At 43.4% G+C, this 23,603-nt stretch overlaps 3 protein-coding genes and 1 long non-coding RNA gene across 4 annotated transcripts in view; 1 reads left to right on the top strand and 3 right to left on the bottom strand.

The window, feature by feature from the left end:
- The first annotated feature begins 829 nt into the window (after positions 1 to 829).
- Positions 830 to 22,298, top strand: LOC115167721 (uncharacterized). The gene is made up of 2 exons (XR_003870558.1): positions 830 to 1,151; positions 22,213 to 22,298. It is a non-coding gene; the product is annotated as an uncharacterized LOC115167721 (long non-coding RNA).
- LOC115167648 (synaptosomal-associated protein 25-A) overlaps positions 12,944 to 23,603 on the bottom strand; it is a 35,335-nt gene continuing 24,675 nt past the window's right edge. The window contains exons 5-8 of the mRNA XM_029722298.1: positions 22,063 to 22,180; positions 16,270 to 16,389; positions 15,308 to 15,452; positions 12,944 to 14,494 (exon numbers count right to left, since the gene is read on the bottom strand). Of these exons, the coding sequence (XP_029578158.1) occupies positions 14,426 to 14,494; positions 15,308 to 15,452; positions 16,270 to 16,389; positions 22,063 to 22,180 (452 nt within the window). The 3' untranslated portion in view covers positions 12,944 to 14,425. The remainder of the gene's footprint in view (positions 14,495 to 15,307; positions 15,453 to 16,269; positions 16,390 to 22,062; positions 22,181 to 23,603) is intronic.
- LOC115167526 (periaxin-like) lies at positions 17,367 to 20,048 on the bottom strand. The gene is made up of 2 exons (XM_029722058.1): positions 19,171 to 20,048; positions 17,367 to 19,131 (listed from the first exon to the last, which is right to left on the bottom strand). The coding sequence occupies exons 1-2, from the start codon at positions 19,317 to 19,319 to the stop codon at positions 17,841 to 17,843; spliced, it is 1,440 nt and encodes a 479-aa protein (XP_029577918.1). The 5' UTR covers positions 19,320 to 20,048; the 3' UTR covers positions 17,367 to 17,840.
- On the bottom strand, positions 20,145 to 21,753 carry LOC115167573 (putative proline-rich protein 21). Its single transcript, XM_029722178.1, has 2 exons — positions 21,294 to 21,753; positions 20,145 to 21,041 (listed from the first exon to the last, which is right to left on the bottom strand). The coding sequence occupies exons 1-2, from the start codon at positions 21,430 to 21,432 to the stop codon at positions 20,278 to 20,280; spliced, it is 903 nt and encodes a 300-aa protein (XP_029578038.1). The 5' UTR covers positions 21,433 to 21,753; the 3' UTR covers positions 20,145 to 20,277.

Below are 23,603 nucleotides of genomic sequence, written 5' to 3' on the forward strand. Positions count from 1 at the left end.
TCATATGTTAAACTTCAGCCATACAACAGTCACTCATATGTTAAACTTCAGCCATACAACAGTCACTCATATGTTAAACTTCAGCCATACAATTCTCTGTATCTTCTCTGAAAACCACATACTCAGACAGCAACATTACCCTATCATTTACTGTGTTTAAGTGATCACGACCCACAGTCACGATGCAGGGAGCATCCGAGCTGTAAATGGCACTGGTTGCATCCCAAATGGCACCCTAGTCCCTATTTAGTGCACTAGTTTTGACCAGGGCCCATAGGGTAGTGCATTATATAATGTATAAGGTGCCATTTGGAACGCAGTGAGGGGACTGGAGGAGGGCTTGTTTACTGGTGGGTAGCACTTTACTTTATGCTATTTATTTATTTATTTACGAAATTACGTGGTCAAATGGTAATTACACATTTATTGCACAGGCACCACAACCATTTGCATAGAATACAGCGGGGGCCGGTACCATTTAAGATAAGGGAGGAAGATACATTTTTTTTATGAGCATGGCCTTATTTCTATTACAGTATATTGGATAATAATAAATCATTTGCCTGTTTTGCATGTTATTTTGACATTATTACGTGTCACATATAAGTGTGCAAACAATGTAATTTTTTTTTTAACAATGAGTGGTTTTGAAGGAATCAGTGGCTAACTGCAAACGTTGCAAAGCAATCACAAGCATTTCGCTACACTCACAATAACATCTGCTAACCATGTGTATGTGACCAATAAAATTTGATTTGACTATTTTGCTTCCCCTGATGTTAGGTGGAGAGGGTGTGTGGTCCAAGTCTGGTTTGAAGGGTCCCTTTTCCAACCTTAAAAGGATAAACATTCACACGCAACACCATGGTCCAGAAAAGCTTGAATACATTAGCCATGCTGTCAATCCAGCATGACTTCTCAACTGGGAAATCTCAGACTTCAGTGAGTTCAAGACTACTGGGAACTAAGAAACAAACGAGCTCCGGCTGGGAAAAAACGTTTTGAACAGTCATCCAACTCGGAATTCCAAGTTGGGAACTCGGGCTTCTTTCTAGAGCTCCGACCTGAAGATCACTGACAAAATTTGATGACACAGTTGCCCACAAGAAGGACCGCTGCGCCACCTTCCTTCAAGTTACCACAGCACAATGGTGAGTCCAAACATGTCTTGTATGCTGCTGCATAAATTATGTAATATGCCAGGGAGATATGTATACTGTAGCCAATAAAGTAATACTAAGTGTATGTTGTGTAGTAAGCTGTTAGTAGCCCATGTGCCTCACCCTAATCATTTGGTCCCTTTCCCCCTCATAACTTAGCCGACTGTTCTGACTTGGTGGTGGACATGTAGCCTATAGCCTGGTTTAGAGAAATGTCATCATCGAATATTGTAAGAGCTTTCATTGTCTGCTTATATGCCCCTTTTATTTATCCTATGGTTCTGACTTGGTGTACAGGGAGAATACTGCAAGAACGGCCCATGTTCTGAATTCTGTCGAAGTACATTTCAAAAGTGCTGAACAAATAGTTATTGTCTACATCCGTCTTCGCTCGCTCATCATTGTCTTAATCGAAATTACGGATTACCTCTTATCAGCTCATCGTTCCCTAATGCCATAGTTTGTACATCTCAATTGTCAGTAGAAACCACATTTGTTTAAGCAAGTCAGCCATATCAGCTATGTTTTTTGTTTGTATATATTGTAGCAGGATCAAGGGTATGGGGTTTCCACATCACCAAGTTCAATAACAAAACAGGCACCAGTAGCACAAATATAATGCAAAGGGGAAGTTTTAGGGATTTTGGAACACGGGGAAAGAACGTGGAATTCACCAATCACCTACAGTCCACAAGCCGTTCTCTTTGTCCGTTCCATTTTCCAGGGGTAATCCTCACACTCGGGTTCTCAGCCAATCCGGTCTGGTACACCAGGGGGGTAGTCCGACAGTCCAGGTCACAACGGGCAATCACACAGATTTTGCTCTCGTTTCTCTCGCTCTTCATACCTCCCTTATCTCTCACCTCCTCTGCCTCTTTGTGCAGGCTACTTCCTCCTTTATCCCCAAGCACTCCCTGGCTTAACGATTCACAGTTTTGCCTCGTTGGGGCAGGAAGTCCATATAAGGCTTGGGGGCTGAGCCAGCGACCTGCCAATTATCTTTCCTCAATTACCACTCCCCTCACCTCTCCCTGCCGTCTGCCACAATATTTTCTTAAATGAGGCTTAGTAAACTGCCAGACAAGGCTCCGCTGATAGCCAGGTGTAGAGGTGGTAAGGATTCACTCCATGTTGCTGAAAAGAAAGCTCTGCTGTTGGGATAGCTTTATGTAGGCCCTAACAGTTTGTGGGCACCGCTTGTCATCATTATAGTGCAATTCATGTATTGTTTAGTGTTGTGTTGTGTGGTGGCTTTGCTGGCATGCATCTAAATATTTTTTGGGAGTTTGCCCCACCAAGATTTATATGCTAAAATCGCCACTGTCTTGGATGACTGTCATTCATATTCTATTCACCCAGGTCAATGTAACATTGATAGGTTTGGGCTACTACATGGATTTTCCCTATACCAATCATGAGGTTGCTGCAACCTAGCCTATAAATGAAAGTTTACAACGTAGGTGCACACAGGCCGAGATACGTTTTTTAGGTGAGAGACAGTGACCCGTTCAATACCGCCTTGCACACTCTTGCCTGCATCTAGCTGATCTAGGGTGTAATCATTAGTCCAACAGTTCAGGTATGTTTGTCTCCGTTTTGTTCCCCATTTTAAACGTTTTTCAACAGAATCAGTGGAAGGAATACACTCCTGATCACACATAAACACAGTTGACTTTCATAGTAGCCATAAACAAACAGCATGATCACTTTACTTGTTAATTCCTTCTCATATCTACACTCTCCTCCTCTCACCTTTTCCCTTCGTTTGTGGGATCCAGATCAAAACGCATCAGCTGTCTGTGACCAGGCGACAAAACCTTTCCAAGCCAAACCTTCATATCATAACCGCTAACCACTACACACAGCCTACATCGTTGTCACCATATTAGCTAAAATAATGTCATTGTCAACATAGATATAGAACTAACATGTTAGTAAACCCGCTACAATCATCCAATACAGCGTACAGTCATTAAACAGTTTAGCAGTTACCCCCCGGCGGGCCCCAGTGGCAATAAATTAGTAAACTCAAAAGCTTACCTAGTCATAGCCAGCTAGCTAACACAGCATTCCTCTGTTTGAGCCGGGTGTTTGAGTAGGCTAAATTAGCTAGCTCCATTTGCTAGCTAAGCAAGTGAAAGCGAAAGAAATGACTAAATATAGCTCTCTCTCTCTTGCTTCCCCTTCATTTTTGAAGAAATATATTTGTTGAAAACTGTTTAACTATTGTCTTTCTCTCTCTTTGAGTCAACTACTCACTACATGTTATGCACTGCAGTGCTAGCTGTAGCTTATGCTTTCAGTACTAGATGAATTCTCTGATCCTTTGATTGGGTGGACAACATGTCAGCTCATGCTTCAAAAGCTCTGATAGGTTGGAGGACGTCCTCAAGAAGTTGTCATAATTACTTTGTAAGTCTATGAAAGGTGATGAGAACCATGCGCCTCCTAGGTTTTGTATTGAAGTCAATGTACACAGAGGAGGACAGAAGCTAGCTGTCCTCCGGTTACACCATGGTGCTACCCTACAGAGTGCTGTTCAGGCTACTGTAGGCCTTCATTGCAAAACAGTGTGTTTTAATCAATTATTTGGTGACCTGAATGTATTTATAGTTTTCTCTAAAAAGGATAACGTTTTAAATGTTTCACTATTTAAAAAAAAAGAGTTCACTGAGGAGGATGGTCCTCCCCTTCCTCCTCTGAGGAGCCTCCACTGATAGAATGTAATATGTTTATGTTACTAAAAAGTATCACAAATATAAATGAATGGAAAGTTACAGTTCTAGATCAGTATCGCTGTACCTCTCCTCTCTTCTCCTCCCCTGCTCCTCTCCCCTCCTTTTCTCTCCTCCTCCTCCCCTCCTCTCCCCTCTCCTCCTCTCCTTCTCTCCTCCCCCTGCTCCTCTCCTCATTCCCTCTCCTCCTCCCCTCTCTTCCTCCCCTCCCCTCTCCTCCTCTCCTCCTCTCCCCTCTCCCCTCTTCTCCTCCCCTCCCCTCCTCTCCTCCTTTCCCCCTCCTCCCCTCTCCTCTCCTCCTCCTCTCCCCTCTTCCCCATCCCCTCTCCTCCTCTCCTCCTCTCCTCCTCTCCTCCTCTCCCCTCCCCCATCTTCTCCTCCCCTCTCCTCTCCTCCTCCTCTCCCCTCTTCCCCATCCCCTCTCCTCCTCTCTTCCTCTCTTCTCCTCCTCTCCTCTACTCTTACTAGATGTACTTCTGTAATGAATTATGCAGAAGCTACAGTTCAGTGTATAGTGATTGCGTCGTATTGCAGCAGCACTTGTTTTCCCCAATGTTTCCTTTATCCTGATTTATCTCACTGGAAGCTACAGAATAGATGCAGCATCATGCGCTCTGTCTCTGTAGCAGCTTAGTCTGATTCAACGGTTTGGCAGAAATATGCAGACTGCGCTCTAAGAACTGAAGTTCTCTCATAAGAGATATTGCAGCTTTCTTTTGTGTGGCATAACACAACTCAAAATGACCGACAAGGTTGTTCTTGTGAAGAAGACAGGAATATAATGCACATTTATATTTTGGAATACATTTATTTAGACAGTCACGGTAATAATGTTGTGTTTCTTTCTTGGGATATCGTACATGGGATATCTTGGGATATCTAGGGATATCATATATAATGTTTTATATTTACAACATGTGTGTGTGTGTGTCTGTGTGTGTGTCTGTGTGCATGTGTGTGTGTCTGTGTGCATGTGTGTGTGTGTGTGTGTGTGTGTGCATGCGCATGTGCGTGCGTGCGTGCGTGTGTGTGTTTGTGTGTGCGTGTGCGTGTGTGTGCATGCGCATGTGTGTGTGCGCGTGTGTGTGTGTGCTCATGCGTGCGTGCGTGCGTGTGTGTGTGTGTGTGTGTGTGTGTGTGTGTGTGTGTGTGTGCTCATGCGTGCGTGTGTGTGTGTGTGTGTGTGTGTGTGTGTGTGTGTGTGTGTGTGTGTGTGTGTGTGTGTGTGTGTGTGTGTGTGTGTGTGTGTGTGTGTGTGTGTGTGTGTGTTTGCCTGGGGGATGTTGTGCTGTGTTGTCTAGCCATTAGGACCTAATATGAAGTGTGGAAGGATGATTGATCCTAATTTTGAAACACCACCATCACATTCATCTAACTAATGAGACCTTCCAAAGGTCCACCGGATGCTGACTCCTGGGCTGTGTCCCAAATTACACCCTATACCCTATATAGGCCCTGGTACAACGTGGTGCACTACATAGGTAATAGGGTGCCATTTGGAACGCAACCCAATTGTTACCTTTTGTGAAGGTAATTGTTACCTTTTGTGAAGGTAACAATTGGCTCATATTAAAATGATTAAAGTACGTGCATATCTCCATAAAGCTGGATGGTATAGTACAATATATGTATTTTTCCATTATTAATATCAGTCAAGTTATACAGTGCCTTCATACTCTTGACTTATTACACATTTTGCTGTGTTACAGTCTGAATTCAAAATGGATTAAGTGTATTTCTTTTCTCACCCCTCTACACACAATACCCCATAATGACAAAGTGAAAACATATTTGTAGAAATGATAGCAAATGTATTGAAAATGAAATACAGAAATATCTAAGTATTCACACCCCTTTTATAGAAGCACCTTTGGTGGCGATTACAGTTTTGTTATATTTCAGTCTTCTGTGATGTATAGAAAGTGTAATACTGAGACGCAAGCTCAAAATTGTATACATTTCAGGTGGTACAGGTGTCTTTTTTTTATGCCCATAACCATGTGTGTGAGGTGTATACTTTTATTTCAAAGATTTATTTAAGACTACCAAGAAACACTCGGTGACCCTGATTTAGCCCACTGCAGGAAAAGATTAAGTTAGATTGTGAGCTTCAATGGGATTCAAGTCTGAGCTTTGGCTGGACTACTCAAGGACTTTCACATTCTTGTTCTGAAGCCATTCCAACATTGTTTTGGCTGTATGCTTGGGGTCATTGTCCTGTTGGAAGGTAAATCTTCGCCCCAGTCTAAGGTCGTTTTCACTCTGAAGCAGGTTCTCATCAAGGATTTGTCTGTATTTGGTTCCATTCATTGTTCCCTCTAGCCTTACCAGTCTACCAGGTCCTTTTTGCCAAGTTCCTCAGTTTTTTCAGACGGCTAGCCCCGAGTGGCGCAGCGGTCTAAGGCTCTGCATCTCAGTGCAAGAGACATCACTACAGTCCCTGGTTTTAATCCAGGCTGTATCACATCCAGCTGTGATTGGGAGTCCCATAGGGCGGCGCACAATTGGCCGGAGTAGGCTGTAATTGTAAATAAGAATTTGTTCTTAACTGACTTGCCTAGTTAAATAAAGGTTACATTTAAAAAAAAACATTTGGCAGAGTCTGGGTAGTTCCATATTTTTTACATTTCCCAATGATGGAGACCACTTTGCTCTTGGAAATGTTAAACACTCTAGAATCTCCCCAGATATATGCCTCATTACAATTCTATCTCGGAGTCTACGGACAGTTCCTAGGACTTCATGGTATAGTTCCTTCTCTAACATGCACTGTCAACTGTGGACCTTATATATTATTCTTTTTTTTTATTTCACCTTTATTTAACCAGGTAGGCCAGTTCAGAACAAGTTCTCATTTACAACTGCAACCTGGCCAAGATAGAGCAAAGCAGTGCGACAAAAACAACAACAAAGAGTTACACATGGGATAAACAAACGTACAGATGTATACAGAATGGTATGTAGACAGGTGTTTTTCTTTCTAAATCATGTCCAAACATTAGAATTGGCCACAGGTGGAATCCAATCAAGTTGTAGTGACATCAAGGATGATCAAAGGAATATGGATGCTCCTGAGCTCAATTTGGAGTGTCATAGCAAAGGGGTGTGAATGCTTACATCGGCAGTCAAAAGTTTGGACACACCTACTCATTCAAGGGTTTTTCTTTATTCGGACTATTTTCTACATTTGCCTTGATGACAGCTTTGCACACTCTTGGCATTCTCTCAACCAGCTTCATGAGGTAGTCACCTGGAATCTCAAATATAAAATATATACTGTTCAAAAAAATAAAGGGAACACTTAAACAACACATCCTAGATCTGAATGAAAGAAATAATCTTATTAAATACTTTTTTCTTTACATAGTTGAATGTGGTGACAACAAAATCACACAAAAATAATCAATGGAAATCCAATTTATCAACCCATGGAGGTCTGGATTTGGAGTGACACTCAAAATTAAAGTGGAAAACCACACTACAGGCTGATCCAACTTTGATGGAATGTCCTTAAAACAAGTCAAAATGAGGCTCAGTAATGTGTGTGGCCTCCATGTGCCTGTATGACCTCCCTACAATGCCTGGGCATGCTCCTGATGAGGTGGCGGATGGTCTCCTGAGGGATCTCCTCCCAGACCTGGACTAAAGCATCCGCCAACTCCTGGACAGTCTGTGGTGCAACGTGGCGTTGGTGGATGGAGCGAGACATGATGTCCCAGATGTGCTCAATTGGATTCAGGTCTGGGGAACGGGCGGGCCAGTCCATAGCATCAATGCCTTCCTCTTGCAGGAACTGCTGAAACACTCCAGCCACATGAGGTCTAGCATTGTCTTGCATTAGGAGGAACCCAGGGCCAACCGCACCAGCATATGGTCTCACAAGGGGTCTGAGGATCTCATCTCGGTACCTAATGGCAGTCAGGCTACCTCTGGCGAGCACATGGAGGGCTGTGCGGCCCCCCAAAGAAATGCCACCCCACACCATGACTGACCCACTGCCAAACCGGTCATGCTGGAGGATGTTGCAGGCAGCAGAATGTTCTCCATGGCGTCTCCAGACTCTGTCACGTCTGTCACGTGCTCAGTGTGAACCTGCTTTCATCTGTGAAGAGCACAGGGCGCCAGTGGCGAATTTGCCAATCTTGATGTTCTCTGGCAAATGCCAAACGTCCTGCACGGTGTTGGGCTGTAAGCACAACCCCCACCTGTGGACGCCGGGCCCTCATACCACCCTCATGGAGTCTGTTTCTGATTGTTTGAGCAGACACATGCACATTTGTGGCCTGCTGGAGGTCATTTTGCAGGGCTCTGGCAGTGCTTCTCCTGCTCCTCCTTGCACAAAGGCGGAGGTAGCGGTCCTGCTGCTGTGTTGTTGCCCTCCTACGGCCTCCTCCACGTCTCCTGATGTACTGGCCTGTCTCCTGGTAGCGCCTCCATGCTCTGGACACTACGCTGACAGACACAGCAAACCTTCTTGCCACAGCTCGCATTGATGTGCCATCCTGGATGAGCTGCACTACCTGAGCCACTTGTGTGGGTTGTAGACTCCGTCTCATGCTACCACTAGAGTGAAAGCACTGCCAGCATTCAAAAGTGACCAAAACATCAGCCAGGAAGCATAGGAACTGAGAAGTGGTCTGTGGTCTCCACCTGCAGAACCCCTCCTTTATTGGGGGTGTCTTGCTAATTGCCTATAATTTCCACCTGTTGTCTATTCCATTTGCACAACAGCATGTGAAATTTATTGTCAATCAGTGTTGCTTCCTAAGTGGACAGTTTGATTTCACAAAAGTGTGATTGACTTGGAGTTACATTGTGTTGTTTTAAGTGTTCCCTTTATTTTTTTGAGCAGTGTATTTAATTTTGTTTAGCACTTTTTTTGGTTACTACATGATTCCATGTATTTCATAGTTTTGATGTCTTCACTATTATTCTACAATGTAGAAAATAGTAAAAATAAAGAAAAACCCTGGAATGAGTAGGTGTGTCCGTACTTTTGACTGGTACTGTATGTAAATGAGGTATTTCTGTATTTCATTTTCAATACATTTGTTAAAATGTCAAAAAACATGTTTTCACTTTGCCATTATGGGGTATTGTGTGTAGATTGTTGAGAAAAATATTCAGGCTGTAACAAAAAAATGTGGAAAACGTCTAGGGGTCTGGATAGAGTACTGTCTGAAGGCACTGTTACTCTATACTGGGGGTATTGTTCAGGTTGTCATTACACATACCGTTCAATATACCTTAAATGTTCATACACATTTAGATGTATATTATGTTGCTGTTATACTGTATGTCAGTGTGGGTAAAATTATATTGATGTCTTTGTCCTGGTGAGTCTGACTAACAGATAAAGACAGACATATACAGTTGAAGTGGGAAGTTTACATACACTTAGGTTGGAGTCATTAAAACTTGTTTTTCAACCACTCCACACATTTCTTGTTAACAAACTATAGTTTTGGCAAGTCGGTTAGGACATCCATTTTGTGCATGACACAAGTCATTTTTCCAACAATTGTTTACTGTATCACAATTCCAGTGGGTCAGAAGTTTACATACACTAAGTGCCTTTAAACAGCTTGGAAAATTCCAGAAAAGGATGTCATGGCTTTAGAAGCTTCTAATATGCGAATTGACATCATTTGAGTCAATTGGAGGTGTACCTGTGGATGTATTTCAAGGCCTACCTTCAAACACAGTGCCTCTTTGCATGACATCATGGGAAAATCAAAAGAAATCAGTCAAGACCTCAGAAAAAAAATTGTAGACCACCACAAGTCTGGTTCATCGTTTGGAGCAATTTCCAAATGCCTGAAGGTACCACGTTTATCTGTACAAACAATAGTACGCAAGTATAAACACCATCGGACCACGCAGCTGTCATACCGCTCAGGAAGGAGACGTATTATGTCTCCTAGAGATGAACGTACTGTCACGTCCTGACCAGTATAAGAGGTTATTTGTTATTGTAGTTTGGTCAGGACGTGGCAGGGGGTGTTTGTTTAGAGTGTTTCGGGGTTGTTGGGCTATGTTCTTTGTTAGTCTATTTCTATGTTAGTTCTAGTATGTCTATTTCTATGTGATGTTTATTAGGTGGACCTTCAATTGGAAGCAGCTGCTCCTCGTTGCTTCTAATTGAAGGTCCTATTTAAGAGGGGTGTTTTTCTATGGGATTTGTGGGTAGTTGTTCCTTGTTTAGTGTTTGTTGCACCTGACAGGACTGTTTCGTTTTGTTCTTTTTTGTATACGTATTTAGTTGTTTCTCCTTCTTCAAAATAAAAAGAAGATGAGTATACATATTCCCGCTGCGTTTTGGTCCAATCCATACGACAACCGTGACAGAACTACCCACCACAAACGGACCAAGCAGCGGAGGAAGGAGCAGCAGCAGAGCTCTGTGGAGTCATGGACATGGGAAGAGATTCTGGATGGGGCAGGACCTTGGCACCAGGCTGGGGAGTATCGGCGCCCTAAGGAGGAGCTGGAGGCAGCCATGGTGGAGCGACTCTATTATGAGGCATTATTCGCACCGAGAGGCAAGTGCGAGAGGCAGCCCCAAAAATGTTTTGGGGGGGGCACACGGGTAGTTTGGCTGGGCCAAGGGTGAGCCCTAAGCCAACTCCCCGTGCTTATTATGGGGATCGTATGGAGTGGAGAGCGCCGTGTATGCGGAAGTGCGCACGATCTCACCCTTGGCCCACAGTCCGGAGCCTGCAGAGACGGCCCACAGTCCAGAGCCGACAGAGACGGCCCACAGTCCGGAGCCGACAGAGACGGCCCACAGTCCGGAGCCGACAGAGACGGCCCACAGTCCGGAACCGACAGTGTCGGCCTTACAGTCCGGAAACGACAGAGTCGGCCTTACAGTCCGGAACCGACAGTGTCGGCCCTACAGTCCGGAACCGACAGTGTCGGCCCTACAGTCCGGAACCGACAGTGTCGGCCCTACAGTCCGGAACCGACAGAGTCGGCCCTACAGTCCGGAACCGACAGAGTCGACCCTACAGTCCGGAACCGACAGAGTCGACACTACAGTACGGAACCGACAGAGTCGACACTACAGTCCGGAACCGACAGAGTCACCCTACAGTCCGGAACCGACAGAGTCACCCTACAGTCCGGAACCGACAGAGTCGCCCTCCAGTCCGGAGCTCCCAGAGTCGCCCTCCAGTCCGAGGTCTCCAGCGACACGCATCAGCCCGAGGTCTTCAGCAATTTGATAAGCATTTAGCGGGGGTGGACAGGTCAGGTTGGGGAGTAAGGCCGGAGCATGAGCCACCTCCGTAGTAGGAGGCTGGGGAGGGGGGGGGGGGGTGTAGCACAAGAACCATCGGTGACGGTGGCCACCCTCCTTTCCCTCCCTGTAGTTAGGATTATTTTTTTTGGTTTTGGGGTTTATTTTTATTTTTTATTTTTTTTGTGTGAGGTGCAACAATTAACACAAAAAAAAATAAACCCCAAAACAAACCAAAAATAATCTGTACCTTTGGGGGGGGGGGGGGGGGGGGGGGGGGGGGGGGGGGTACTGTCACGTCCTGACCAGTATAAGGGGTTATTTGTTATTGTAGTTTGGTCAGGACGTGGCAGGGGGTGTTTGTTTAGAGTGTTTCGGGGTTTGTTGGGCTATGTTCTTTGTTAGTCTATTTCTATGTTAGTTCTAGTATGTTTATTTCTATGTGATGTTTATTAGGTGTACCTTCAATTGGAAGCAGCTGCTCCTCGTTGCTTCTAATTGAAGGTCCTATTTAAGAGGGGTGTTTTTCTATGGGATTGTGGGAAGTTGTTCCTTGTTTAGTGTTTGTTGCACCTGACAGGACTGTTTCGTTTTGTTCTTTTTTGTATACGTATTTAGTTGTTTCTCCTTCTTCAAAATAAAAAGAAGATGAGTATACATATTCCCGCTGCATTTTGGTCCAATCCATACGACAACCGTGACACATACTTTGGTGCGAAAAATGCAAATCAATCTCAGAACAACAGCAAAGGACCTTGTGAAGATGCTGGAGGAAACAGGTACAAAAAGTTTCTATATCCACAGTAAAATGAGTCCCATATCGACATAACCTGAAAGGCCGCTCAGCAAGGAAGAAGCCACTGCTCCAAAACCATCATAAAAAAGCCAGACTATGGTTTGTACCTGCAAGTGGGGACAAAGATCATACTTTTTGGAGAAATGTCCTCTGGTCTGAATATAACTGTTTGGCCATAATGACCATAGTTATGTTTGGAAGAAAAGGGGGAGGCTTGCAAGCCGAAGAGCACCATCCCAATCGTGAAGCACGGGGGTGGCAGCATCATGTTGTGGGGGTGCTTTGCTGCAGGAGGGACTGGTGCACTTCACAAAATAGATGGCATCATGAGGAAGGAAAATTATGTGGATATATTGAAGCAACATCTCAAGACATCAGTCAGAAAGTTAAAGCTTGGTCGCAAATGGGTCTTCCAAATGGACAATGACCCCAAGCATACTTACAAAGTTGTGGCAAAATGACCTAAGGACAACAAAGTCAAGGTATTGGAGTGGCCATCACAAAGCCCTGACCTCAATCCTATAGAAAATGTGTGGGCAGAACTGAAAATGCATGTGCGAGCAAGGAGGCATTCAAACCTGACTCAGTTACACCAGCTCTGTCAGGAGGAATGGGCCAAAATTCACCCAACTTATTGTGGGAAGCTTGTGGAAGGCTACCCGAAACATTTGACCCAAGTTAAACAATTTAAAGGCAATGCTACCAAATACTAATTGAGTGAATGTAAACTTCTGACCCACTGTGAATGTGATGAAAGAAATAAAAGCTGAAATAAATCATTCTCTCTACTATTATTCTGACATTTCACATTCTTAAAATAAAGTGGTGATCCTAACTGACCTAAGACAGGGAATTTTTACTAGGATTAAATGTCAGGAATTGTGAAAAACTGAGTTTAAATGTATTTGGCAAATGTGTATGTAAACTTCCGACTTCAACTGTATTAGCAACTGTTTTTCTACGGAGACAAACCATTGATTGACAAGAGAAAGAAAGACCAATTAACACAGAGCACAGAGAATAGGGTTTATTACTTTTAATCAATTCAGCTAGCTACAAAATGTTCCACGACTTCACAAACTGACAGGATACAGAGGGAGTTTGAATATCACATGCGTTTTGAGGACATCAATCTCAGTTTAATCTATTGTGTCATTCAGAGAAGGTATTTCTTCATCTTATTATTCTAACTACTCAACATCTTGGCGATTTGGTGTGCATAGCTCTAAAAGTACAGAAGCAAACAAAACTTTTGTATGTCATTTTTTGTTTCAAAACATTATTATTATTATGATATTCATATTATTTAGTTATCATTATTATTTGACCAATAACAAACCACATGGGGAGATTAAACTAACAGGATACAGTCTTCTTATAAAAGTAAGGTCTCTCAGAAATACGCGTCTTTGCTTTACATTGCAAACAATGTGTAATTTGTTCATTTTTTCAGAGCATCCAAAATCTATGATACAATACACAACCAGTACCACACCCTTCAGCACGTATTCCATATCTTCACTGAACTGCATATTCATTTAGAAAAAAACACGTCATTTTTTGCGGTTACAGCCATATCCTCATTCTTCCATCATCATCTCTTCACGTTAAGATCATTTTGCATTATTTTACAACGATGGTCACAGTCTGTAAATATATTTTGACAGGAATAGTGGCACTATTGCAAACTTGCAGGAGAGTATGGAACGTTCAACTGTGTCCTAATACTGAGCATGCTTTTGTCAACTTTGCTACTGCCATGTTATTGTTTTTATATATTTTTAAGACAGGTTTTATGTATATGACTCTAAAATCTACCATTTGTCATGCAGAACGCACAATTCACATCACTTGGAATGCAATGTCTATTACAGCAAATCTAGTTGCACATTGTCTAAACAGTAACTCATGATAATTGCGGTGAGGGAAAGGAACCAAAGACAGTGATTGTACGTAAGTGCTTTTTAAATTTACTATCGTTTGTTATCATCTTATTTTTTCCTCTTCTTCATTCGTCATGACAACATCAAAATAAGGAGCATGACAGCAGCTGATGGAATGACACAGTTTTACTAAGACAATACTGATATACTGAAAAGGAAAAACAGCTTGTATAGCATTCCTATTATACTTGTCATCCAGCAGTGTACCTTTATACATATATATATGATATATATATCATATATATATATATATATCATATATATATATATATATATTTGATAAAGAGAATAAAAACTTCACAAGTGAGCTAGAGCCATCGAGTCAGCACTATATACAACCTTTGGAAAGAATGATACGGAGTATAAGAAATACTTTTGTTTACGAGGACAATCATTGAAAAAGCCAGACAGACAATACACATAACAACATTTACAATGGGGGGAGGTGATATGTGCATGTGTGCAAACCTAGAAGGTAAATACCATGATAAAAGCATGTTTGCGCCTTGTGACAAACTGCGCTTGCGGGAGAAGCAACGTGCTCCGGGAGCTTAGCCACTACCCAGCATCTTTGTGGCCCGCTGGTTTGCTTCATCAATCCTGGTCTTGTTGGAATCAGCCTGTATAAAGAAAGGGGGAGAGAGAGAGCGATAGAGAGAGGAACATTAGTTATTTGTGGTTCTGTTTTGCAGATAATATACACAGATAATAACATTTTGAGATGTGAGGCTAATGACTATTTGGACAACAACTCTAAATAATAGCAGATAGACAATAGAGGACCAATAGAGGACCAATAGAGGATCAATAGAGAACCAATAGAGGATCAATAGAGGACCAATAGAGGATCAATAGAGGACCAATAGAGGACCAATAGAGGATCAATAGAGGACCAATAGAGGATCAATAGAGGACCAATAGAGGACCAATAGAGGACCAATGGAGGACCAATAGAGGATCAATAGAGGACCAATAGAGGATCAATAGAGGATCAATAGAGGACCAATAGAGGACCAATAGAGGACCAATAGAGGATCAATAGAGGACCAATAGATGATCAATAGAGGACCAATAGATGATCAATAGAGGACCAATAGAGGATCAATAGAGGACCAATAGAGGATCAATAGAGGACCAATAGAGGATCAATAGAGGATCAATAGAGGATCAATAGAGGACCAATAGAGGACCAATAGAGGACCAATAGAGGATCAATAGAGGATCAATAGAGGACCAATAGAGGACCAATAGAGGACCAATAGAGGACCAATAGAGGATCAATAGAGGATCAATAGAGGGTCAATAGAGGACCAATAGAGGACCAATAGAGGATCAATAGAGGACCAATAGAGGATCAATAGAGGACCAATAGAGGATCAATAGAGGACCAATAGAGGATCAATAGAGGACCAGCAGAGGACCACCAGCAGTACCTTCTCCATGATCCTGTCGATCTGGCGATTCTGGGTGTCGATCTCGTTGCCCATATCCAGGGCCATGTGGCGCAGGTTACCGATGATGCCTCCCACCTGCTCCAGGTTCTCATCCATCTCATTTTCCCTGGCATCATCCGTTACCCTGTGGAAGAAACACACACCTGGTTAAGGAACTGAATTTAGGCTGACACACACACACACACACACACGCGCGCACACACACACACACACGCATGCGCGCGCACACACACACACACACACACACACACACACACACACACACACACACACACACACACACACACACATTTTGGTTTAACAATACAGTTTATAAAAGTTTATAAAGGTAGTGTCCCATCCTGTCCTGTACAAACTTCACCTTTGATTTCTCCTGCTTTGAGAACCTCAGCCTCCTGCCCAAACAGCTGGCTAAACAACACCCTGTTTACCCTCAACAAAATGCTCTACCCCCGTCATACCAGCAGATGGTAACTACTGCTCCCGACCCCTGTCGTCCTTACACACACCTTTAAAGCTTCATATGGAAATCGTTCATGACCCCCACCTCTATCTATTTACCCCCCCTCTCCCTATCTCCATACCTGTAGACATTCTGCCTCCCATCAAACTGCCCTTTCCCTACAGCTCCCCCAACTCTATATAACAGGATATCCCGTGTCCCTACAGCTCCCTCAACTCTATATAACAGGATATCCCTGGTCCCTACAGCTCCCCCAACTCTATATAACAGGATATCCCTGGTCCCTACAGCTCCCCCAACTCTATATAACAGGATATCCATGGTTCCTACAGCTCCCTCAACTCTATATAACAGGATATCCCTGGTCCCTACAGCTCCTCCAACTCTATATAATAGGATATCCCTGGTCTTTACATCAACAATCCACAGGTTCCTCCACGCCACCCCCCCACCACTGCCCAACCCTAACCCCCCTCACCTGCGGATGAATCCTCCACTGATGGCCATCTGTTCGCGTTCGTCCACCACGCGGGCAGGCTGGCTGGCCACCACTCCATCCTGGTTGTTCCCCCAAGCCTTGCTGCCTCCACTCTTCATCCTGCGTTGGACCGAGGAAGAGGAGGGTGAGGCTTAACCACTGCTAGATATCATCTATCAGGTGTAACTGTAGCATCATGCATCGATCCGTCACATAGAAATATGAGAAACAGGTCGAAGACTAGACACTAACCAAGCAAAGCAGAGAGAGCAGGCATGGGTTTGGTCAATCCATCATTCTCTAGTTTTATCATCATTAGTGTGATGTTATATCGCCTAGGTATATAACATACTGTACTGTATTAAGGCATGTTTAGTATGCTGAGACACATGCCTTTTCCCAGCTGAAAGATGTGCCATTAGTATTTACATGCATTTTGTAAACAACAGTTAGGATTACTCACTTTGTGCCACCCTCCACCACCCGCCCCAAAGCATTCCTTCATATTGAAATGTCCCCCCCCCACCTCCCCCCTCACAATGGTATATCCTAGGTTGCATCTGAAATGGCATCCTACTCCCTACACACATCCAGCACTGGGAATAGGGTGCCATCTGAGACACAGCCTCAGTGTGACTATACGTGACAGACAACAGAGACACAAGGCTTTGGCAGACAGACAACACTGAGAAACAGGACTGGACTGGACTGCCACATCGTTGGGGACAGGTGTGAAGAACTGCAAAAGAAAACAAACTGGAGGGACATAACAGAACGTAACACCCTACTGTAGAGTATGCTTCTTTTCAACATCAAGTGTCTTGTTCAGGTTGTAAATCTATCTAGTAATGAAGGAAACTACATAGACTTAAGGTTGATCTGTAAAAGTTATCCGGCGCAGTCAGAAGATGAGATCTTAGACAAAACGTAGGCTTCCTCAATTTCAGTTTCGCGACTCGGTACCGGTACCACCTGCATATAGACTCGTTATTGTTATTTCATTGTTACTTTAAAAAAAAATAAGTTATTTTATTTAGTAAATATTTTTCTTAAAACTGCATTGTTGGTTAAGGGCTTGTCAGTAAGCATTTCACGGTAAGGTCTACACCTGTTGTATTCAGCGCATGTGACAAATAACATTGGATTTGATTTGATTTTGATTCAGAGAATAAATATTATTTATGCAATACCTTTTAGCGCCTTGAGTGTGAGAAATGCGCTTTATAAATATATAAATACATTATTAGAAGTATATAGCAGTGGATCTAACAAATACTGCGAGGTAAACAAGATGAATTGAAGACACTGTCTGACAGAGATCTAACCATGACAAGTGGCTAAGGAGGCCCTGGGTGAGTCTATGCTTCAGGCTCCATTTAATGAGTCTATTAGTACACTGCAGTTGTTAAGATTGTAACAATCATCCCAAAGATCTGTCTGTGTGAAATGTATGTTATACTGTATCTAGTAGGCAATTATTTCAAATGTTCTCTGCTTCATAACATTCAACATGGAGCATGAGAGGACAGTGATCTATCGTTTTTTATATTTACCTGTGTTTTTCTTTTCATTTAATTTCTTTCCCTAAAACCATGTCTGTCTGTCCTCAGTCTGAAACCATATGGCGTAATTGATTTAATGCCTTTCTGTAACCTTGGAGAGTGGGGAAGGTAGATATTTCCTTTCTGTAACCTTGGAGAATGGGGAAGGTAGATATTTCCTTTCTGTAACCTTGGAGAGTGGGGAAGGTAGACATTTCCTTTCTGTAACCTTGGAGAGTGGGGAAGGTAGACATTTCCTTTCTGTAACCTTGGAGAGTGGGGAAGGTAGATATTTCCTTTCTGTAACCTTGGAGAGTGGGGAAGGTAGACATTTCCTTTCTGTAACCTTGGAGAGTGGGGAAGGTAGATATTTCCTTTCTGTAACCTTGGAGAGTGGGGAAGGTAGACATTTCCTTTCTGTAACCTTGGAGAGTGGGGAAGGTAGATATTTCCTTTCTGTAACCTTGGAGAGTGGGGAAGGTAGATATTTCCTTTCTGTAACCTTGGAGAGTGGGGAAGGTAGATATTTCCTTTCGGTAACCTTGGAGAGTGGGGAAGGTAGACATTTCCTTTCTGTAACCTTGGAGAGTGGGGAAGGTAGATATTTCCTTTCGGTAACCTTGGAGAGTGGGGAAGGTAGACATTTCCTTTCTGTAACCTTGGAGAGTGGGGAAGGTAGATATTTCCTTTCTGTAACCTTGGAGAGTGGGGAAGGTAGATATTTCCTTTCTGTAACCTTGGAGAGTGGGGAAGGTAGATATTTCCTTTCTGTAACCTTGGAGAGTGGGGAAGGTAGACATTTCCTTTCTGTAACCTTGGAGAGTGGGGAAGGTAGATATTTCCTTTCTGTAACCTTGGAGAGTGGGGAAGGTAGATATTTCCTTTCGGTAACCTTGGAGAGTGGGGAAGGTAGATATTTCCTTTCTGTAACCTTGGAGAGTGGGGAAGGTAGATATTTCCTTTCGGTAACCTTGGAGAGTGGAGAAGGTAGATATTTCCTTTCTGTAACCTTGGAGAGTGGGGAAGGTAGATATTTCCTTTCTGTAACCTTGGAGAGTGGGGAAGGTAGATATTTCCTTTCTGTAACCTTGGAGAGTGGGGAAGGTAGATATTTCCTTTCTGTAACCTTGGAGAGTGGGGAAGGTAGATATTTCCTTTCTGTAACCTTGGAGAGTGGGGAAGGTAGATATTTCCTTTCTGTAACCTTGGAGAGTGGGGAAGGTAGATATTTCCTTTCTGTAACCTTGGAGAGTGGGGAAGGTAGATATTTCCTTTCTGTAACCTTGGAGAGTGGGGAAGGTAGATATTTCCTTTCTGTAACCTTGGAGAGTGGGGAAGGTAGATATTTCCTTTCTGTAACATTTCTTGTTTTATCAGAGGATAGAAAAGATGGCTGATTATAAGCCCTCCCACTGAGCTAGTATTTATAGAAATGGACTGGGGCGACGGTTCTCTTGGCTCTCTGACAGCGCTGACAGACCACTGTGGTAAACACACACAGTCAGACATACTGCCTGGTTAACTCTCCTCCTCTCCTCCTACATTCACCCGTCTCAATGATGTTATACAATTTGTGTTGTATAGGCTACAGTTCGGTTATCACATCCTTTCCATGTGCCATGTGTAACTTTCTCGCTATATCTTTCTATCTTTCTCCTTTATAACCTGCATCAATTTTCAGTATAACTGGACCTATTTGGATATTATGTAAATCAGACATGCAGACAGACCCTCATCAGGGTGAATGCTTTTGATCCACAGGCTGATAAAATATTAAATCCCAATAGTCCTACTAGTGAAGAAGCTTCATTCCATCTGATTTGACCAAATCATTTTGATTGGATCAATTCCATTTGATTGGAATAAGAAAAAAGACACCTACAATAGAGGTTAAATCCAGTGGGTTGAGATTTTTACTCCAGTATAGATCTAGAGAACTAGAATGTAGCCCTGGGTTTCCGTCAACCTCATATACTAATTGTTCTAGTGGCTTCCATAATAGTGGTAAATGAATCTGAGGCCCCGGACTACAATTATATGACAAATAACAGGAGTTCATCATGAACATCATCAGCATTAGTATTTCATCATGTGTACCATTACTCAGTGCATTATCAGCATGCATGGCATTCAAGGGTCATGCTCTTCCTGTCATTCCAGTCAGTAGTCATTATGGGGTTGGGTGAGAGAGAGAGAGAGAGAGAGAGAGAGAGAGAGAGAGAGAGAGAGAGAGAGAGAGAGAGAGAGAGAGAGAGAGAGAGAGAGAGAGAGAGAGAGAGAGAGAGAGAGAGAGAGAGAGGGAAAGAGAGAGAGAGAGAGAGAGAGCGAGAGTGAGAGAGAGAGAGAGGGAAAGAGAGAGAGAGAGAGCGAGAGCGAGAGTGAGAGAGAGAATGGCTCACGCATGCCATGCTGCTATCGATCTACTCTACAGATGTCAGCTTGTTTAGGTTGTCTGATGGTGTGGTATTTACATGCAGATGAGGAAAATGTTAAGCAGTCTTGGAATCTTACAGTGGCTATGACAGTAATAGTAACTATTGTGGCTATGACAGTAATAGTAACTATAGTGGCTATGATAGTAATAGTAACTATAGTGGCTATGATAGTAATAGTAACTATAGTGGCTATGATAGTAGTAGTGGCTATAGTGGCTGTTATAGGAATAGTAACTATAGTGGCTTTGATAGTCTGGCAAGAAGAGAAGGGTGCTGTTCCATAGACTCTTATTTAAGCGTGCAAACGATAAGTTTGCTTGGACGAGAAGGGTACTTGGAGAATGGTGCTTGGAGAAGGGTACTTGGAGAAGGGTACTTGGAGAATGGTGCTTGGAGAAGGGTACTTGGAGAATGGTGCTTGGAGAATGGTGCTTGGAGAATGGTGCTTGGAGAAGGGTACTTGGAGAATGGTGTTTGGAGAATGGTGCTTGGAGAAGGGTACTTGGAGAAGGGTACTTGGAGAATGGTGTTTGGAGAATGGTGCTTGGAGAAGGGTACTTGGAGAAGGGTACTTGGAGAATGGTGCTTGGAGAATGGTGCTTGGAGAAGGGTGCTTGGAGAAGGGTACTTGGAGAATGGTGTTTGGAGAATGGTGCTTGGAGAATGGTGCTTGGAGAAGGGTGCTTGGAGAAGGGTACTTGGAGAAGGGTACTTGGAGAAGGGTACTTGGAGAATGGTGCTTGGAGAATGGTGTTTGGAGAATGGTGCTTGGAGAAGGGTACTTGGAGAAGGGTACTTGGAGAATGGTGTTTGGAGAATGGTGCTTGGAGAAGGGTACTTGGAGAAGGGTACTTGGAGAATGGTGTTTGGAGAAGGGTACTTGGAGAAGGGTACTTGGAGAATGGTGCTTGGAGAATGGTGTTTGGAGAATGGTGTTTGGAGAAGGGTACTTGGAGAATGGTGCTTGGAGAATGGTGCTTGGAGAATGGTGCTTGGAGAATGGTGCTTGGAGAATGGTGCTTGGAGAAGGGTACTTGGAGAAGGGTACTTGGAGAATGGTGCTTGGAGAATGGTGCTTGGAGAAGGGCACTGCTAATGAGTTTTGACCTGGTCTGAGTGGAGGAGAGTTTGGTTTGCGGATGGATAGGAGTCAATACCTTTGGTGGTTGGATGTGTTCAGGGGTCATAGAATGTCCTGTCTAGCATTACTAGTTAGGGACAGTAAGTGTTTGGACATTTTGTGGGCAGTAATCAGCTTGGCTATTATGCTGCTGAGGGGAACTCAGATACTCTCTACACACTGTATAGGCTAACAGTGCATTGTTGTTAACAACCTCCATGCACTGTTCTGACACCCTGGTTCAGCGTAGGCTGTGACAGATGGGCCTGTGGGGAGCTACTGAGCCGAGCCTGCGGATGGCGCAAAGGATTCTGGGATATGTCTGGAGGCCTGCCCGGACGATCTCTAGAGTGAGACCCATGAGGACCTGAGGCTCCTGTCAGTCACTGTGTGTGTGTGTGTGTGTGTGTGTGTGCGTGCGTGTGTGCGTGCGTGCGTGCCTGTATGTGTGTGTGTGTACAGCATGTGTGCGAGACAGCATGTCTTGTGTGGATGTGTGTGTGTGCCTGTCTTATGCCGTCATGGCCTCCTTGGTTCAGGCTGAGTCATTGAGCGTGGAGATAAGAGGTCAGAGGTTAGAGGTTAGAGGGGAGGAGTCAGTCTGGTTAGAGCTGGAGAAGACTAGCGCACTACTGACCACTATGACGCCACTTGTACCCTGGTTTTAATGGCAGGCAGGCAGGCAGGCAGCACCTACTTGTTACAAGGACAGGAGCAAAGACCACAGAATGCTCCTAGATCGTTCAAATTCTTTTCTGCATCCTTCATGTCCTTATTGATTTGGTCCATTCCCTCCTCGATGCGCTCCATTTGCTCTGATTAAACACAAGTAATTTATCCCCCACAGAACGAAGCACGTGAGAAGAAAAGGAAACAAAAGAAAGGAGGAGAGAAGACAAAGAGAAGACAACAGATTCAGACAGTCACTGTGACGAAAGGAAAAGAACTGGACGCCACCACATAGTGAAGAACCTTTGGGCTCGTTGGGTCAGTACCTACTTGTTACAGGGACATATGAAAAGGCCACAGCATTTCCCTAAATCTTTTAAACTTTTCTCGGCCTCCTTCATGTCTTGGTTAATATGGTTCATGCCATCTTCAACACGATCCAGTTGTTCTGGTCAGGACAAAGGGATGACAGCAGTGGAATGAATTTTATTGACTATGACAGAAATATATGAGTCAGGAGGAGCATTGAGCTGTGTGTGAGTTTCTATTGAGAGCATCAGTACACTAGTATAACATGAGCTGGATCTTCAGAGTACTGGGGACTGATTCAAGTCATGACTAAGACATTCAGTTTCCATACATCATTTTTATATACTAATTTCATTTTACAGAAGCCTTTTAGTGTTGGAAATTATGTTAAATAAATGTTAGTGGTTTAAATTGAAAATCTAAAGATATAACCCTTCACAACGTTCCCCATGGTTGTAGTTTCATGGAAACTCAGGGCAAATCTGAAATCCTACCGATTCTATCCTACAGTATCCTTCCCCTAGGAAATTCTGTATGCCGTTCATGGGCAATGGGGTCTGGACATGGTGAAGGTAGCTGGGTGGGTCCTATTGATGTGGTGTGGTGTGGTGTGGGGCAGGGTTGGGTTAAATTCCATTGTCAATTCAGCAGAAAGTTCAAAAGGAATGGAAAATTGACAACATTGTCTATAAGGATTTTTTTACTCATTTTAATTTAATTAATTTAATTTCAGTTTAATTTAAATCAAATTGTCATTCAATTAATGCATTTTCAATGTAATTCCCTGCAGTAAATTAATTGAAAATGGAAATGACCACAGCCCTGGTGTGGGAGGGGTGCCCCCCAGGTAGGTGGGTGGATGGACAACTCCGGCGTCGTGGTTTAGGAGACTGTGTAGGAATTACGTGCAGTATGTGTTATAGTGAGATGAGGTTGGAAGGTAGAGTAGAGTACGTCAGGAATACAGTCAAGGCTAAGCCCATTGACACTGTCCACCTTTGTAAAATCCCTGGCATGCTTTTGTACTGTAGCAACAACTTAGTCATGTGACCTTTACTTAAACAGAGGAGAAGAAGAACGTAAAATGGAAATAATCAATTTATTTGCTAGTGGAACATTACCCGACCCTATATTTTCCATCCAGCTTTCTTTGTTATTTCATTTTGTGATTAATTCAATCCTTGTGCACTGCATCAGCCTCAGGCTTCTCCAATATGACACCATCAATAAGCGGAGGTCAGAGGGCAGCTAGCCAGGCTT

Source organism: Salmo trutta, chromosome 1 (genome assembly GCF_901001165.1).
Source record: "Salmo trutta chromosome 1, fSalTru1.1, whole genome shotgun sequence".
Lineage (NCBI taxonomy): Eukaryota > Metazoa > Chordata > Actinopteri > Salmoniformes > Salmonidae > Salmo > Salmo trutta.

What these genes read in the sequence shown, in the direction of transcription:
- LOC115167526 (XM_029722058.1), bottom strand. Translation starts at nt 19,319, where the DNA reads ATGTCTGACTGTGTGTGTTTACCACAGTGGTCTGTCAGCGCTGTCAGA. An exon ending in CCTCTGATAAAACAAGAAAT is followed by an intron (nt 19,132 to 19,170) that starts GTTACAGAAAGG and finishes CCACTCTCCAAG; the next exon opens with GTTACAGAAAGGAAATATCT.
- LOC115167573 (XM_029722178.1), bottom strand. Translation starts at nt 21,432, where the DNA reads ATGACCCCTGAACACATCCAACCACCAAAGGTATTGACTCCTATCCAT. An exon ending in CTCCAAGCACCATTCTCCAA is followed by an intron (nt 21,042 to 21,293) that starts GTACCCTTCTCC and finishes ACCATTCTCCAA; the next exon opens with GTACCCTTCTCCAAGTACCC.